Source organism: Cariama cristata, unplaced genomic scaffold (genome assembly GCF_000690535.1).
Source record: "Cariama cristata isolate BGI_N322 unplaced genomic scaffold, ASM69053v1 scaffold21189, whole genome shotgun sequence".
Classification (NCBI taxonomy): Eukaryota; Metazoa; Chordata; class Aves; order Cariamiformes; family Cariamidae; genus Cariama; species Cariama cristata.
Genome location: NW_009636572.1, coordinates 179 through 12,118, shown reverse-complemented (window position 1 = coordinate 12,118; position 11,940 = coordinate 179). Strand labels below are relative to the sequence as shown.

The 11,940-nt window shown below is 39.7% G+C and overlaps 1 protein-coding gene across 1 annotated transcript; it reads right to left on the bottom strand.

The window, feature by feature from the left end:
• Positions 1-911: 911 nt before the first annotated feature.
• Positions 912-11,346, bottom strand: GRAMD3 (GRAM domain containing 3; the record flags this gene model as incomplete). The annotated part of the gene is made up of 9 exons (XM_009707966.1): positions 912-996; positions 4,623-4,716; positions 6,486-6,587; positions 7,049-7,136; positions 7,330-7,452; positions 9,167-9,278; positions 9,969-10,049; positions 10,170-10,241; positions 11,251-11,346. Coding segments are annotated over 9 exons (804 nt in total), but the record flags the coding sequence as incomplete, so codon positions are not given.
• Positions 11,347-11,940: the final 594 nt, after the last annotated feature.

Here is an 11,940-nt window from a genome sequence, read left to right as displayed (position 1 = left end):
TCATTAATTTGCCATTCCTATCATGTGGAAATACCCGGTTCCTGGAGTCACACACCAAGACTAGATTTCCATCAACTGCAGCACAAATTGCACTTGTTCAGCCAATCAAAATCCCATGCAACTCCAAGGAAACCTGACTGAGGGTCTTCACACCAATTAATTTAATGGACAGAGGCAGTATGAGCGGACAAAAAAACCTAGCAGTTTTTCTAAGTTGTGCAGATATGTCACACCCATACCGCTATTCATAAGTAATTCAATTGTAAATTGGCAAGTCCATACATATTTCAAGTTTGATTTCAATGGAAATTGAATGCCTAGTAGAGACACACCTTACCCTCAGTGGTGATGCAATGCCACAGAAAGTGGAATTGAGTTTTTTTACAGCACCTGAGAACTGAGCACACCTTGAACATCCAGAACTTCACAAGACCAAATCCAGAGGTGTCTGTTTTCTGATCTTTGGGATGCCAGGGCACAAAGAAGTAAAAATGAAGAGCACAGCACCGATCTGTAACCATAGCTGAGACAGATACCAGCTCATTCACACAACACCTCAGCACATGAGTCATGACCGAAATTCTTCCCATTTACACTTGCATCACAATAGGCAGAAAGCAAATGCTGAGGTAAAAGGAGATGCACCAGGTTTGCACGGGTGTAAGCAAGTCTAGAATCAAGCAAGCTATAAAATCCATTAATTCACACACAATAGAGAAGGAAAAATCCCCTTATTTTCAAAACATATAGATACATGTAGATCAAAACATATGTTTTCAAAATATATAGATACATGCTCAAGAATAAATTGACTTTCTGCATTATAACATGATATTTACAGTAGTTTAAGCTTGGCTTGGACAGAAAATAAGGAAGCTTGAACTCCGTCCAGCAGAGCTCCTTTGGAACTGTTTGTCAAGAGAAGAATGAGGTCTGAAGCAGTCCAAGAACATCAATGTTTCATTCACCATCTTCAAGTAGTTTTTGTAAGTTGTTCTGTATCTTAGAAAAACAGAGAAAAATAATTGGGAGGTAAGAAGTGTTATACTGCATTTAAAAAAAAAAAAAAAATCCAGACATACTCTTCAACATACTCTCTTGTGTGCACATTAGTTCTGGTACAACTATTCATACCAATGGTATTCATGTTAAATGCTACCTGCACCAGAGTCAAAGGAAACATCTGGGTATGATCAGCCAGTAGCACACCCAGCTTTCATATTATGAATATCTCCTGTAATTTCCTCCTACACATTCTCTCCTTCATTAGGTATGAGAAAATAAGACAGAAAAATACTAGAACTAGAAAGAAAGGGACAAGAAACCCAATTATTTTGAACTTGATCAAAACCCAATAAAAGCCTCAAACTTCAAAGTTGCAGCTCTTAGGTTTAAGATAATTCAAATAGTTTTGTAACAGCTTCAGCTACACAGCCAGTTATGATGTGTGCGCAGCAAAATAAGGTCTTCTAACCCTTGGTAGACATGTCCCATTTGCCAGATTTAGTGTATTGATTGTGGGTTATCTTCCCTTAGTGACACCGAAGGCAACACCTGCCAGTCACATTCTCAAGGATGATTTGCACAGACCTATTTTACATAGCCTATTTATCCACGTTTCATCTCCTTGTCCTTAAAAGCAGAGAGGGAGGAATATAGTGGGTCACATCCCCTGGTACATGTGTTCTCTATATCTTAGTAAATGGCAGTCACCGGCTATAGAAGGTTTAAGTCACAGCTACTTTCAGGCTTTAATTTGAGGAGCCATTGTACTTCCTGTTCAGGGACACCACTTCTTAATCCTACCTCATGATTTCTAGCCCAGATGCATACCTTTTTCAAGAGAGGCATTTTTGGGAAAAGGTAACAATAAGAAGCACCTAATTTTATACGAGTCACTTAACACATACACAGGCATTTCCTTTTAACAAGCTACATTTGAGTGAGGGAATAAGTAATATTTGGTCACGTTTTCCCTCCCCCAATTTAATGCTTTATCCTCTGATAGACATGGTGCATTTTAACAGCCTGTTAAATACACTTAAATGCCAGAGCAAAATTCTGCAAAGCCATGGTAATTCCTTGGTTCCATGTATGAAGTACAGCTTGTAAAAATCACAAGGTCACACTCAAAAAGTCCTTGCAACATACTCTTGCACTGAACATTTTTTAACTGAGAATAATTTTTAGCTTTTAACCTAGATAATATCAGTGCTGTAGTTTACAATGCTGGAGTCGCACAGGAAGCGAGGGGAGAGATGACAAGTTCCAGTGTAACTTTTATGCTACCTTTGCTGCTGAAGCCAGCTGCAGCTAATTACTAGCACTTTTCACTAAACAGGTAAACATGAAACAGTTTAACAACTGTAGTAACTTTGCTCAGAGAACATAAAGCTATTAGATTTCTACAAGTTTTGCAGTATGACAGTAAGGTCAAACATCCCGTTCTAACCACTGCTCACCTAGATTAGAGAGGACTGACATGTGGCAATACACAGGTACAAGCAATACTCATTTAGCATGTATGCACAGCAGTTGATTTTGTCTTGAGTATTTGACAAATACAAGGTAAGACTCTAAGGGTTCAATCCTGAAGGCACTAACTGAAATAAGCACATGACTTAAGACTCTAATTCAGGACAGAGGGTTACTCCTGTGGGAATAGCTGAATGATCCGACCATCCAGCTGCCTTTTACTGTGTCTCCAAGCATATATAAGGGAGTGGGAAAGTGTCTAGCCCTGCTGCGAAGGGCGGGCTGGCTGGCTTCCCACTGAAATGAAATGAAGTCTCCCATGAGCCATCTTGCCAGCCTGTCCCAGACAGCTGGAAAGCAGTAACCTCTTAAATGACCTAATTTGGCTAAAGATTGTATCTGGTAATCATCTGGTAAATATTTTCCCCTTGTATTTATATTGTTATTACCCAGAGCATACAGGGGTTATGCCAGCATCACTCTAGAGTTTCACAGCCAAGGAGGTGGAGATGTGGGGGGAGAAACCTCTTTTTGGCAGTCCCTGTAAAAGCTATCCCACACAAGTAAACAGTGTTATTACATAATCCTAGCTTTATGCTATTTGAGAAACTTGGTTTGGGAAAAAAAAAAGGCGTTGGAAGACCTTGGCACGCACTCACTTCTAGAAACAGAGGCAAAAATACCCATGTGGCTTAAGCACATAGAAATTCACGTAACTTTCGTTTTTGCTTCATCAATACTTTTTTTCTTGCCTGGCCAGTATATATGTTCCCAACATGTAACATTTTATACACCCGTAGCTGGTGCAGTTGCCAAAGTTTGGGGGCAGGGGCAGGACAGGGGGCTGCAGGGGCAGCTGCTGTGGATGCTCTGTGCTGGACATGGCTGCTCCAGCAGCCTCCTTCAATGGACCCACCGCAGGGCATAGCGGAGCCTCTCAGCCAAGATGGTGGTGGAGCCTCTGGGAAAGTGTATTTAAGAAAGGGGAAAAACACCAAACAGAGACAGGAGGAGTGTAAGAGGGTGGGAAACAGCAGAAGGACCACCAAGGTCTCAGAAGGAGGAGGGGGAGGAGTTGCCCCATGGCAGAGAAGATGCCCTTGCTGCAGCCCACGGAAGACCCATGTGAGAGCAGGCAGTTAGGTCCTGAAGAACTGGAGCCCTTGGAGGAGCCGACCCTGCAGCAGGGGCAAAACAGGGGAAGAAAGGACCAGCAGAGAGAAAACTGTAACCCTCCACCAGCCTCACTTGGAGGGCAGAGAGTGAGGTGAGGAGACAGGAGCAAAGGAGTGAAGTTGAGCCTGGGACGGGGCGGGGGGAGGAAAGTTGTTGTTCTATCATATGTCCTTGTTTCATACTACTCAGATCTATTTCAACTGGTATATTAAATTGATTTTCCCCAGGTCGAGTTTGTTTTGCTTGTGATGGTAACTTGTAAGCAATCTCCCTGCCTTTATCTTGACCCACGAGCTTTCTCATCCTATTTTCTCCTCCTGCCCTGCTAGGAAGGGGGAGTGAGAGAGCGGCTGGGTGGGCATCTGACTGCTGGGCAAGACTAGTCCACCACAACACCCACCGTGGAGGAAATAAGGTCTGTATGCCCACTCTTGTTCTGCATAGGTTTCCAATTTAAGACAGCAAGTGCATCTAATTTTGCAATTAGAGAATGGTAAAATGTAAAGGTCAGGTATAGGGAACTACATAACTGGTGCCGCAGCATTTGTGTTACTAAAGTGAAACAGGCAGACTCCAGCCACTTCAGATGAAAGTCAGCATCGTTTTTCTAATCAAAAAAACTGAAACTCAAACAAAAGCCCCGGACAGAAGAGTTCATCAAACAGTAATAAATGTTGAGTTCAGAATCCTTGGCCTTGATGGACAAAAAGAAAATCGAGATCTTTACATGCAATAATCACTGCTGAAGTGTCCAGTTTATTAGTATTCCTGGTTGTAAGCTTCAGCTCAAAGTAAAACATTTACACATATCAATGCTTGTACTTATACAGCATTCCTTTGTCTAGAAAACATGCCAGCTTCTGGTGCCAAATCTGGGCGTAACTTGGCACTTTTCAAAAGAACAGACTATAGAAATTCAGCAAAAATTTTATTAGTGTTATCAGCATTTGAATTATATAATAGGAACTTACCTTTTCCAATTTTATAAGATTAGCAGTTAACTCATCACAAAGGGCATCAGCATTAATTTGCAGATGAGATCCCAAACCTTGGCGCACTGGATGTCTGTCAAAGAGAATGAAGAAGTGACAGAAGCGAAAAAGAGGAAATCAGAACTGAGAGATACATGTAGATGGGAATACAGTGGCAACATTGTGAAGTGTACTTGTTTACAGAAACAAAGGCCTAAGTCAGTTCTGTACTCTTGACTACATTCTTTATGTGGTCTCATCCTCCAGAAGTTTGGATGGAAAACTTTACAGCTATTTTCACTGGAAGTAAGTTGAAAAGTTGCATAAGTTCCTTGTCCTGTGACTTGGAGGAAATCAAAAAGTCCAAGCTCTTGACACTGTAGGACTGCTTATTAGATCATACTGTATCTTCTACTGTTTGGGATCAGAGCAACAGAAAACAAGACTTTCTTGTGTAAGAGTGCTTCAGAAGAGGGACACAGTGTCCTGCTAATAAAAACATGCCAAAAGTGGGAAACTGGTTTTTGATATTGCCTACTGTTAGAGGTAGGTTTACCCCTCTCATTGCATTATCGGTAAAATCTAAATGCAAGCCTGTTTAAGATAAAGAACCATTTTCTTCTTATTCCTTTTTTATCAAGAACTTAGCTCTGTCTTCTGACACCTGCGTACAGGTCCTACTGCTTTCCACAGAAGACAGTTGGATCCTAAGCAGCACAGTCATTGTTTAATATGACCACAAGTGCATTGTCAGAGTGACCTGTTTGTCATGCATGGGTCACCAAAGAAAGCTGAATTAACAAGCACACTTATTCAAGAGCTTGCTAGAGGTTTGAAACACTTCGCAGACAGTTCCACTCAGCCTGGCGACAGCTCTGTCTTGAATTTTGTTTTCCTCCTCTGTTTTTCAGGTGGTGCTTCTTCAGCTGTCAGCATTCCCACTGGTGCTGCATGTGGCTGCAGTTTTTGCACTGATATTGACAAATTACTTTTGAAGCCATGTTTTTCAGAGCAGCTCAGAAAAAAAATCAGTTATAAGAAGGGGAGAAGAGTTAATGCAAAATTGAATGTTGAATAAACTGATTAGTATTCTCAGCAGTACCCAGTTAACTGCCTTTTGTCCTAAGAGAGGAACAGGAAGCTGTTACAACTTACAGCGGCACACCACTGTGATGTATACTCCTGCACTGCCTCATCATTCAATGTTTGCATATTTCCTATCCATGCAACATGGATATTAAAAAAAAAAGAAAAATATGCAGGGGCAGATGACAGCCACAACTCTAGCTACAGAATGGAACTATCTATGGAACTATGGCCCCTTTCCCTATTTCCTCTTCAAATGCACAAAGAATCTTTCCTTAGTCTGTTTGAATTTTTTTTTTCTTTTTTTTTTTTGTAAGACAGGATATCAGTTTCTAAAGAGAATATAGGCAGCCCAAAGCTTCCGAAAACATTACACAAGCAAGTCAGATGTATTAGCCCAAAGATTATCAAGTACCTTCTGTCCTTCTGTCATCTTAGGCTAATCAGATGACATTAAGACTGAAGACAGCAGTCATACCTTTCCCACAGAATCATTGCTCTTGAAAGGAACTGCTCACTTCATCAGTTTACAACGAAGTTACTCACAGTTACCTGAAACACTCTTAGTGTAGTAGTACATCATGATATATCACATTTGTACTAAAAGTCTTTAACAGAAAGCTGTGAGATAAGGTTAGTACAGACACAAGAACTACAGGACACTAAAGTATCACAAGGGCACTACAGTATCACAATGGTCCTTAAAGAAAATAGATGAGCATGACTGATACTGGAAACGTATTTTAAAACCCCAAAATTTTACAGAGTGTATCTTACTCCTTAATATGTGAATCAAAGGATGTGATGGAAATAAGACGTTCCTCCAGGACACTTATTTTGTATCTCATGTAGAAAGTAGAAAATATTAATACACAAACACTGTAAGAGAGAAAAATAAGGTACATCAGTTAATGGAAATTTTAGAGGTACCCGATAGATTTAATATTAAAAGCCATTTAAACTGTTACTTGTACATGTTGAATAACAAAGGTATTCTTAGAATATCTTAGAATACCTTAGAACACCTCAGGAATACCCATCAGTGGCATTCAGACAGTTATGAAAATCTCAGCCTTCAGTATGGATTTGCTAAGTGACATGTAAAATGTATCTGCAAGTAGTTAAACTCTTTTAATATTTCCCGAACCAAAAGATCCTTTACTTTTAAAAGTAAAAGGCCTGTTAAGTAAGCCTGTCCCAGCATTTCTACATCTGAAAGGTATAAAGGTCACAATTCCCAATAATATCCTTTTTTTCAATTGATGCTTAGATTATATGATCTATGTAAACATAAGAAAATCCTAGTATTTTGACAACCTTGGTATTAATTGCTCACTTACAGAACTGCGTAAAATATCAGTACATGGTTCAGAGATAAAAGCCTCTGCGATTTCACTTTGTGGAAGAACCTGAAGCCTTCAGAGCGGCCTGTGAGGAAAAGAACCAAGTGTTACTTGGATCAAAGCAGACCACGGCATACAAATGGTGTTTTGAAGCATGCAACAGATAACATAAACAGAAGGATAAAAAAGAAAGAGATCTTCCAAATTATGTGAACTGACAGAACTATGCAAACTTATCTCAACTAACTCCAGCTGAAGATCTGCCCTTCACTCCTCACCATTTCGAGGACTGTTTCGGGCTTTTCCATCAGGTCCACGTTTACCATGTGCATCTGAACGGACAGATTTTGCCTCAGTCTTGGAAACTTTCAAGTGAGTCTGTGTCTCAACGACATGATAATCTGTCAAAAGCAAGATTTTTAATAAAGCTGAAATATGAAGTCAAAGGAAGCTGTTGGCAGCTTAAGTTAGTCAAGGAGTAGGGGAATAGGAGGATTTTAAAAGGTGCATTTCTGGACTTAGATAGAAAGCAGCAGTCAGTTTACTAGCCTTAAAACAGTTTACATCATAATTCCACACCATCACAAAACATAAGAAGCACCTAGACTGGAAGATGACACATGCTGCATTTACATTTCCAGGTCCTTTGAAAGATAGCAACCTGTGCAAACTTTGAAGGTTATCACTGAATTTCCAGTCACAAGATTATATAGAAACACAAGTCATCTCTCAAAAGGACTGAATATGCTGGAGCAATGATTCTAAATTACTTTAATAACAACATCAAATGAAGATATTACATTGTTACTTCAAAAAGGAGATTATAGCTCACTTTCCTGACTGTTTTTAAATGCAGATGATGTCTTGAAAGAAATGGGACAGAAAAATCCAGTCACGCTGTTTTGTGCATGCTTTACTTGTACACCCGGGACTTCGCTAATGATACACAAGAAACAGAATCACAAATGACAGATGTGCTCCCCTCTGCCCCTCAATTCTTTTTCCTAAGGTGATTCTTTAACTGGATATTGGTTTTTTACTTGTGGAAAAAGAAAACAGAAAGGTTTGAAGTAGTTATTAGCCATAAGGAAGTAAGATAGCAAGTTACATCATCATTCAGAAGCATTCATGTGGCAAGTAATGACACCACAATTTAGTTACTGTTTCACAAACACCACCAAACAATTAAAAATACACACACAGTAAATACTAACAACTAATGAAAGCAAATAGCCCCAAATCATATCACTGAAAAAAAGACACACAGCAAAAAAGAAGAGTTAATTAAAAGTAACATGACAGAAAACTTCTGTAAAAAGATGATAGTGTTTCATTTGAAAGTAAAGGTAAAAATTTATTATGCAACTCCTTGTATAGTCAAGATGGAACCTGGAGTAACAACAGCATAACATTAATATGTTAATATACATTAATTGTACAGCAGAATAATAACACCCTAGGTTTTGCAGATAACATTCAGCATGTGCTACATGAAACAAGTTCCGCTGTACTTCTGAACTTACATGCAGTGAGTTTCTACACATTTTAATTAGGTGAAGAACTTGAGGTATATGAGATTACAAACAGCAGTATTAAGAAAGGACAACTTTGGACAGTGTCTCCAAGTGTCTTAATAACTGCAAAGAATAAAATGAGGGTTTAAAACACAAACCCAGAAAAACACATGTCAAAAATAACTTTTCTGATGATCAAAAGCCACAACAGTACAGAACATTGTTTGTATAGATTAGAAGTTACGCTGTGACTTGAACCACTTTAGAAAATTTTTGTTTGTTTTCTTTTTTATAAAGGAGGAACATCTCCTACATTGTACTTCTGCTAACATAACTGATGGGGGAGCGTAGGGAGCAGATAGTACATGGATAAGCAACTGGAGGCAGTAGTGACAAATCAGATTTGCTGCTGACCACGCTGTTGCCCGAGTCTGGATTGAAAAGGGATATAAAAAGGAAATGCAGCTATTGTGGCTTTGAGGAAGGCCTTAAAAACCACATAATTCTCCAGGACTGTGGAGAATGTAGATTCCACATCAGAAGGGGATTACAGAAGCAAAACCAAGAGCTGACTGTTTTGAGGCCCCATGATCCCACTCACCTTGGAAGCATTCCAGCTCTGGGGTTTGTGAGCCTGTGCTGCTGGACTCTTCCATCTCTTGTCTCTGCTGCTGCACTATTCCATCCAGATCAGAATAGTCTTCATTGAAATCCTGATGGGGAAAGTCACAAGAAAGCTCAGTTCTGTACTAAATCTAAGCAATCTTATTTCCTCTGACTTCCTTCTAGAAATTGAACCAACAATTACAGATTTAAAACTGTTTAACCAGGAACAATCTCTGACATCACAACGTTGATCTCAAGTTAGCAAAATAAGCCCTGTATGATCACCAGAATTCAAGCTTCATCCTCTGCCTTTGTGTAAATGATTAAGTTTGTGTGCAAAAGAAATACTGTTAAGTTGGACAAACTGAGAAGTCCAGGACAGGCGTTACTAGAATTAGACTCTGGTCATCACATGTGGCTACACAGTTCTTAAGATATCTGAACTGGCTCACAAAGGAAGGACTGCAATGAGAAACACTTCAAAAACTGTTCATGGCAGAGGAAGAAGCAACTTTAAGTCAATACAGCGCTCTGTGAAATCTGACTGCTAAAAAGAGATATGTAAAGCATACAGACCTGGGAATATATCCAAAGTATATGCATGTATATGTACTGCACGTGATCAGATTAAATTACACCTATGCTAACCATTCCTACTGCTTCTTAATGTTAAAAAACTCACGGCAGTTTTAGAAACAGATGTAATGATTTCCTTGTTTCCCTTCTTCAGGCATTATAAGTAGTACTTGTAATGAAAAGTGCCACGCAACAAAAAACCAAACATCTAAGCCATTTACCAAGGGCAGAGTTGTAGGGCGATCAGCCCTGAAGCTGTTTTCTGCAGAAGAGGGATTTGGACTGTTGCCCATGCTTGTATCCTGAAAAAAGCAGCAGTGTTAATGAGGAACACACTCAGAAACTACCTGGCATTTAAATGCAGAAAAGCAGTAATAATGAACACAAAGCTACATATCATCTTCATTCCCATTAGTACTAACCTCAAGATGTCTACAGATAGATTTTAATAGCTTGTAGGTGGTATCTCTGGAGAGTAAGGAGACAAACATGTACTGAAAAACAAAAGTCCCAAAACTGTTTGAGAAAAGGCATACAGCACAAGCTTCCTTTTATCTAAATAAAACTTATAGGTGTTTTTGCTGATCAAGAACTATTTTCAAGGACTTCTGTACAGCAGCAAAAACCTCTACTCCTTCTAAGCCTATGACCTTTCATCACAAGGCACACGGAACAGGCACATAAAAGTTACCATGTTCTGCTGCAGGAACCAGAGCATAGTACAGATCTGTTCTTTTTCAAAAAAGACTCTGCATACTATGTTTTACCTACCCCTTTGGGAAAAAAAAAAAAAAACCAACCAAAAACAACTTGTTTTTTGTACAGTCTTCTGCATCCACAAAATATTTGTGCAATGAAAATGGGCTGGTTCTAAAGCTGCTCTTAGGATAATCACATTTTCTACTTATTGATGCAATTACTATTCTAGAGTATCACTGTAGATGCACAAAATACAGTTGCTTAAGGTACAGCTGGTCAGGTAAGAGACCCAAGTAAATGAAAAAATACCATCAGAGCTGTCAATAAGGCACGTAACCCTCTGTGCATGCACTTCCTGACCCAGCTGCTTGTTTCCCCAGCGCTACTACACAGCAATCTTGGCAAATGGGGAATGGTAAGATTACAGAGAGCAGGTGGCAGCCAGAGAGTCTGTTTCTTATTTTCTCACCAAGTGCTACGTAGCTTTGTTTACTGCAGATCCAAAGAAAAAAGACAGGGAGTTAGTAAGAGGGGAAAAAAAAAAAGGTCCTTGCCTGTCACAAGAGAGGAGGTAGAAGCAGCTAGAATCATCCCCTAAGAAACAGGATCCTCCAGGGTCCAAAGTCTAAATGCCTACATGCAGCCAATTCCTATAGCTGTTTAAGTGGCCACTTGGCACTTTCACGAATCCTTCATACTACTTCCAGTAAGTAGGGAGGGGTGGTGGGTGGGAAAAAAGAGTACAAGCAAAATTAAAAAGCAAGCAGGCAGACTGCAATAGCTTTGCCCTCTACCAGTACTTACCCTGTCTGTGACTGTCGCTATGATCAGCGCATTTGGCACAAGAAGGGCAGTTTTGGTTTTCTTCAAAAGTGTCACTGAGACCACAGGTATACTAATCTGAAACAAGATCAATGTAGTGTTATGTCCCAATACGCACACACAAATCTGCATGCTCTTTCTCAAGGAGCTGGCCTACCTACTGTGATACGCCAGACCTTCAACACTCCTCACTCAAAGATTTTTCCAGTACATCCCTGATTACTAATATTTCATGTGGAACAGGTATGTTTTCAGATTATCACTATTTCTTAACTATTTCTACTTCTGTTCTTATCAGATGCCAATCCAGGCTTTTGTTTGTGTCTTCCTTTCCTGATCCCTTCCAGCACATACAAGACTACAGGCTTAGTTCACTGTAGATATGCAGAACAAATCAGTCTTAAAGCTAGGCTTCTCCGTTTAGAAACAAAGTATTTCAGAACACATCAGACAAGAGAGGTTTGTTGAAGAAAGAACATAAAAGTCTTCCCGCTACTTACAGAGCCTTTAGCCTGCAACACGCAGATGAGTAAACAGCTCATCCTTCGCTAATGTTGAAAGATCCAATACCCACATGCCCACTGACTTAAACGAATTCCTGTCTGTGCCATCCAGACTATCTATATTTACATTGAAAAGTTCTCAATTTGCCTTCCTGCTTTGTGTTTACAT